The sequence below is a fragment of the Protopterus annectens genome, chromosome 7.part0, assembly GCF_019279795.1.
Source record: "Protopterus annectens isolate FY-2018-M chromosome 7.part0, PAN1.0, whole genome shotgun sequence".
In the NCBI taxonomy this organism is placed as follows: domain Eukaryota; kingdom Metazoa; phylum Chordata; order Ceratodontiformes; family Protopteridae; genus Protopterus; species Protopterus annectens.
The window spans coordinates 562,126,360-562,133,618 of record NC_056739.1 but is presented as its reverse complement, the minus strand read 5'-3'; the positions used below and the strand labels follow the sequence as shown (position 1 = coordinate 562,133,618).

General features: G+C 39.2%; 1 protein-coding gene across 1 annotated transcript in view; it reads right to left on the bottom strand.

Moving 5' to 3' along the window:
• Positions 1 to 787: 787 nt before the first annotated feature.
• Positions 788 to 7,259, bottom strand: part of LOC122806053 — a gene marked incomplete in the record, with an annotated part of 1,002,329 nt that continues 995,857 nt past the window's right edge. Inside the window, 1 exon segment of the mRNA XM_044076294.1 lies at positions 788 to 884. Within this exon segment, the coding sequence (XP_043932229.1) occupies positions 788 to 884 (97 nt within the window).

Sequence of the window (7,259 nt, the reverse complement as noted above, 5' to 3'; positions counted from 1 at the left end):
GGCACTTATCAGACCTATCATTGAGTACAATGCCCCCTTTGGTATGTACCTAATCAGGCATCTCCAACAATTAGAATATCTGCAGAAGTTGCTTGCTAAAACAATACTGGATGTAAACAATCTATTCTGTGCAGACCACTTCAAAGCTGTGTTCCTGTATTCAGTTTCCTACAGGCTGTTGATACATACAAGGCATCATCAGACCCTAATTTAATGAACTTCTTGCAAATCTGCAAAACAAACAGCAGCAGAATTACCTGTTTTAAAGATTTAAACCTTGCCTGTGATATAATTAGGACCTGCTGCAGAGACAGGTATGTATCCCAGGGACAAACCCTTTCTCTTGAACAGACTCCTCATCCATGTGAATTAAAGTTCTTCTCTAACCTAATTCAAGCCACCATAGGCAATTGGATGAGAGACAGAAATTCATTCTTTGTGTGGCGCCTACGTCTCTAATGGACAAAGGCAACCTGTAAATGGTTCATTTCTCAGGACTCTGCTTGGAAATGCTTCAATTCCCCAGCCCCTGCTTATACTTATCAAGGGTACCAGAACTTGTCAGAGATTTGGGATGCATGTCTAGGCTTAGAAAGGTCCCAGTGGTCATTAGCCTAGTACACACCTACTAACCATCCTAAAAAATAAACCTTTATAAGTGGAATGGTAAGCGGCCTGAAACAATAATTCAGTAATAATGTATTTTAGTATCAAACTTTCTGTGTAATCTTAAAAGTTTTGACATTGGCAGCAGGGAATTATATTAGCCATATCATGCATGCTTCTACTAAAAGCAATAATAATAGGTTATACTCACTCCATTGGCACTAATGCTGCTCCTTTGTGACTGAGGTGACTCTTTACATTCATTTGTGGAATATGATCTATTGGAATCAAAAAATGTGGGGTTTACATAAGATAACACAAACAATGCACCATTTCACATACATTCACTACAATGTAAGCTTATACATTTTAGACAACAAAACATTTTAAACAAAAAATTAAAATGCACAGTAATAACAGTGCAACTGCAATATTAATTATTACAGAGAATTATATGTTTTCCCATTAAGAAAAAGCTACATGAAACACAAATTTGGACTGTGCTAAGGAAGAGAACATGTTTTTTTGTTTGGACATGCCATATTAGCATGACCATGTTGACACTTGTTTCTCTGATTTTTCTCTCCTAAGAAATATTACTCATTCTCACTCCACAAAAAGAAGAAACAAAAGAGCAATTGAGCTTTGCATACTGAAACGGTCCTTCAGCTCACTCTTTTCCCCTACATGTTTAATAAAAATATGTGGACTGTCTTAATTTCAAAACATTTAGAAGATGAGCCCATGCAGAAAAAAAATATTAGTGGTAAAAATATGAAAAAAGTTTTAAAATAAATAACACTTATGATGCAATGTGACTTATAGCTGAAAAATAAAGCGACTTTCTGTCTACACTAATTTAACATACTACTAATTTGTTTTGAAACCTAGCATAAAATAATTTATACGAATGATAAGCTACCCCAATCAGTGAGAGTCAACTGCACTGAAGGAAAGCTGTCTTGGGTGAGTGTAGGGTATCCATTCTTGTTGAGTGCTTCTGTTATTTTTTTTTAACTTTAGTCTGTTTATTATGACATATATAGTGCTGTCAACTCCCATAACAAACAAGTCTGCCCAATCTCAAAGTTGGCTTTTGAGATAGAGAGACTATTATAGTTAAAGGAATCCTAATTGCCCATATTAAAAATATATCTTTCCCATAGTAAAAATTCTGAAACACAGAGAAATATAAATTGAGAAACTTGTCTGCTAAGAGAAAAATGGAAGGAGGTGGAATACAAATAACTAGGGTGTTGAATTGTACTCAGAATGACCAAGTTTATTTTGCAAAGGAACTTGATACTGTATAATGGTGTAAAACTTAATATGAATGAAGCAGATTTGAAAAAGGATCGAAATGAAGTTTCACCCATCAGATATATTAACTCAAGTTATTTTACTTCTGGCTTTACGCGGGTATTGATTGAGGACAAGCTAGAAAAAGAAAAATGGACAGAGACAATAGATCAAGAAAGAAGAGAAGTAGAGCATCACGTGGTTTCCGCATCAGAACTGATGGCATTACTGTCTCTAGGTTCAAGAGATGGAAAGAGGAAAGGAGGTCTTTGTTTACCCTAGGCCGTCCGAAGTTTTAATCATAGGTGACTTGATAATTAAAGGTTTTACAAACCTACTGCCAAGGATCAACACAGAAATGATTACTGCTATCATTTTATCAGGTATTAGAATGAAGAGTATATACTCTGCAAAGTATCTATGCTGGCAGGCAGAGATATGACATAGTAGCCATGGCAGGTGGAATATATGATGTTAGGAAAATAAATTATCTAGAATTTGAAACTGGGGTGAAAAGGATTATAGACCTTAACAAGTATAATGGTTTTAGTCTTATAATGTCAGTTGTCAACCCTTCCGCAAGATTAAAACAAAATTTAAAGAAAGTTACACAACAATTCACCAACTGTATCACAAGGAAAATGTTTTGTGTTTCCCTAAACTGAAATGCAGTATGGGAGGAGGTAATAGCAACACTTTGATATCTAATTTCAAACAATCTTACCCTTAGTCACCAAGGGAATTTCTTTTTTAATGGGTAAGCAAACCAACCTGGTGAAACATTTTTTAGAGCAAACCAAGGAACCCTGCTATACTGTGGCAGCACTGGTCAATCTTTGAAAATATTTATATGTAATACCTTTAGAGTTATGAAAAATAAGTTTATGACCTTGGAAACAAGAATGCTTAGTTAGAAATATGATGTAGTAGTGATCCCTGAAACAAGGTTTTCTAAGACTAATACACCTTTACTGCTGCCTGGTTTCTCTGGCTGTCACAATTATAGAAATGGAAAGGGGATTATTTCCGCTTATGTTAATAACTCAGTGCACTTAACCATAATTCATATTAGTAGGGAATCTGAAGTATTAAGAGCTAATATTCAGAGGAAGTATAATAACATCAAGATAGAATTATTCTTTGGCCTCCAAAAAAAAAAAAAACATGGAGGGATTCTGCAGAAACCTAGCAGACTATTCTTAGAAAAAATTTGATGAGCCAAATACTGATTTGGAACCAGATTTACAATTTCTGGTGATATAGGAGAGTTGTTGTTGGAAGATTCAAGGATATTCTTCGGATAGTGACAGAATCAACTAGAAATGGAAAAATGCTATATGTTGCATGGGTGAAGGAACATAACTGTGTAGTGTACAGTCACCCTGAACCAGAACTCATGGGTTATGACCATATTTGTCTTGTTTGGGAACTTAATGGGGGTATGTTTAAGGGGCTTCAAGAATTACTACTACATAGAAAGGCCTTTTATAAAGCTGATTATTTATTTATTTTATTTATTTGGCATTGTCGACTGGGATAGTCTGACTGGGTAGTGCCTTTTTTCAGTGGAGGCCCAGAGAGAAAAGTAATTGACTTATTATACAATAACAATACAGTAAAAATTACAGGATTATAGTAGAGGACAAAAAATATACAATAGGGTAAATGAGCAGCTGTTCTTTTAGGTCCAATTTAACAATCAGTAAGAAATAGCATAAGATATTTATCTTGAAGCAGGCAGTGACAATAAGCTAGCAAAAAGAAAATGCCATAAGGACAGTTTTCCGTGGAGAACTGTGCTTTTCAAATGCTTATGTTTTGCAGCAAAAGTGTGTGAGGCAGTTACAGGTGGAATATAGGCATCATGCTACAGGAAGTTAGGAAGTAAAGAGAGTGATTAGAAGTAGGCGGCTGTTACTTCATTTGTTAGGTGGTTAGTGTTAGAGAGATAAAGAGGGGAAAGGAGAGTAAGGAGAGGCAAGAAAGTAATGTGGGAGAGGGAAGGGTTCAGGTAGGGTGATTACAGAGACAAGACCAGGTGCTGTTTAGGTAATTTGTAAGAGTTTTCTTGAATTCATGGACATGGGAAATGTTTCTGAAGGTCAGAAGGAGCTTGTTCCATGGTAGAGCAGGAAGGTAGCTATAGAGATTCTGTCCGACATATTTTTCTATGCTTGTGAATCTGTAAGAAAATTTGATCACAGCTTCTGAGAGATTGACTGGGGCTGTAGAGGGAGACAAAAAAGGATAGATTTGGAACCCACATTTACAATTTCTGGTGATATGGGAGAGTTATGTAGTGTGGTGGGTTAATGCAGTGTGCTATAGTTGAGAGGGGTCTGGGTTTGACACTTGACAGAGGTGTTTCTTTCAAACCTATGGCTCTACTGGAATCCATCAAGATACATCCAAACACTATGGTTCTGGGTGATTTTAATTACCCATCCATTGAATGGGTAAATTACTTGAGCTCAAACTCACTTGCCCTCGAGTTCATTAAGTCAAATGGCCTGGACCAACTAGGGTCACCAACATCTTCGATCTGGTGCTTACCAATATGGGGGACTGCTGTAGCACCCCCGCTGTGAGTTCTTCCCTTGTCAGATGTGACCACAAATCAGTCTCATTCGAAGTAACTATCCCACTGGACCCCCCCCCCAGCTGCAAACTAAACTAAAAAACTTCTACAAAGCAAATTATATCCTTCTAAGGGATGGTAAAATAGCTTCACTGTACCTCTCCCCTATGCAGAGTCTTAAACCAATGTTTTTTACAAACACCTGTATAATTGCAGTGACATGGCTGTACCTGATAGAACTAAAAGAAGCTCTTCAAGGAAGAGCAAACCTGCTTAGTGGACAACTGCCATTAACAGGCTTTACAATAAGAGGAAGAAATTGCTGGCCAAAAGTAGGAAGAAGCGTGCCTTAAACTGGAAACACTCCCTTCTCAGCTTAAACAAGCAAATAAGACTTCTTGTGAAGTCCTCCAAAGCAAACTATGAATCTAAATTTGCATCATCAACTAAGGCCAATCATAAGGTGTTCTTTAGTTACATTTGTAGCCTAAAAGGTAAGACTCAGATTTGTGCCAAACTGGTAGTTAAAGATACCACATACACTGAGCCTGTGGACATAACAAACCTGTTAGCCAACAGGTTCTGTGAAAACTTCACTCCTTTGTCCCCACCACACATACCCCATGACCCCAACCCTGTATCTGTAAAGATCAGGTCGTAAATGCCCTCTCTAAGGCCAAAAACACAGCATCGATGGGACCTGATAACATTCCAGGCTGTGTCCTACATTGGCTCCAATAAGAATTAGAAACACCATTTGGTACTCTTTCCAGTCATAGTCTAAGAACCAGCTTTGTCCTAGCTGAATGGAAAATGTCCACCGTTATTACAAAAAAAAAAAAAAAATAAAAGTAATCTCTGCGGCGCATGCGATAAGCTACAAGCTGTAGTATGTACTACTACATAGGTAGGGGATCTAATCTCACATCAGCCAACTCTCTGTGTGTATACATTTATCCATCTGCAGCACTACGGACATGCCCATATGGGCAATCTTCATGCAATGGTTATGCATTGACAATGGCAACCTCCAAACACTTGAACCCACACAGTTTGGTTTTGTCAGAGGGAAATCATGCCTGTTAAACTTGGCTGATGTCTTTGAAACAGTCACCAAAGCCATGGATAAGGGCAAGATGGTGCACACCACCTACCCTGACCTAGCCAAACCTTCGACACTTCCCCATTCGGGCATAATAGATAAACTCTCCCAGCTAGGCATCAACCTGTATATTAGCAGCTGGGTAGCTAACTGACTCACTGATAGAACCCACTCAGTCAAAATAGAGGAAACCACCTCTAGTAGTAACTCCGTAACAAGCAGTGTACCCCAAGAATTGGTCTTGGTGCCTCTACTGTTTGGGATATACTTTTCTGAGGTGCAAACCAAAAGCAGTATTCTGTGGCTGACCAAGTTTGCAGATGATTGCAAGCTGGACACTGTCTTAAATTACCCTAGTGATGTGAACATCCTCCAAGAGAGCTTAACCCAAACTAATGACTGGTGCAATAAGTATGGCCAAAACCTAAAAGCCAAGAAATGCATCATTATCCTCTTTGGGTAAAATGGGATCCTCACTAATTATCACATTAATAGCAACGTACTAAGCATGCAATCAGTCGTGAGGGACTTGGGCACCCATGTTGATAGCAACCTGACTTTTGACCACCACGTTGCCTCTGTTGTACGGAAGGCTTTCTACATGGCCCACCTCATAAATAAGGGTATTTCATCCAGAAACAAGGAGGTCATAACATCCCTTTGCTCCTTCCTTATCAGACCCATTATCGAGTACAATGTTCCCTTCTACATGTACCTTGCCAAGCACATGCAGCAGGTGGAGTGACCACAGAGGGTCCTGACCAAGAAAAATCAATGGTCTCAAACATCTATCCTACACAGATAGGCTAAAAGCCCTGTCCCTCTACTTAGTCTCATACAGACTGCTCAGAGGTGACCTGTGTCTGGAATACAAGGCCATCTCAGACCCAGTGTTGATGGAGTTGCTGCATATCTGTAAGTCAAACTCTACTTGCACAACCCACACGCAAGGCCTGAACCTGGTCTGTGACATTAATAGAACTTGTTGGCAGGCTAGATCTGTGTCCCAAAGACTCCCCCATCTGTGGAATAGACTCCCTCTCTATGTCAAGCAGAGTACCTCTCTGGCCCTCTTTAAGAGGAACCTGGACAACTGGATGGGAAACGGAAGATACACCCCGTGATCCAACCTGTGTCCCTGCTGGACAGGGGAAACAGGTGCTGACTTTGAGGGAACATGGGTCAAATTCTTGGGTAGGCTTATAAGGGCCTCTGGGCCAATAACCTAGTATCATCCTATGAACCTATAATAGGTTAGGGCAGGACGAGGGGTTGTTCAGGATAGAATGGATGATAAGAAGTTGCATAAATAAGAGTTGGTTAGGAAACTCAAGCCAGTTGGGAGTGTAGAGAGAGTGACAGTGGTGCCATTTTAAGGTCAGATTAGCTGCAAATCTTGCTTCTTCGTTGTAGGTAGTTTCGAGTTTGGAGAGTAGTGAGTACTTTAGGTTAGTTAAGATTTGTGAGCTGTAGAATAGGTGAGAAAGAAGGTAAGCTAGGACTAGTGAAATTCTGGAGCTGGGTGTAAGGAATCTTTTATTTCCGTACAGAAGACTTTTGGTGGGTTTTCTTGATACAGTGATGTACATGGAGGTCAAATTTAAGTTGCTCGTCTATGGTTGCTCCAAAGATTTTGGTGTGGGTGTTCGCTGTTACAGTGGTGTTGTTAAGGGA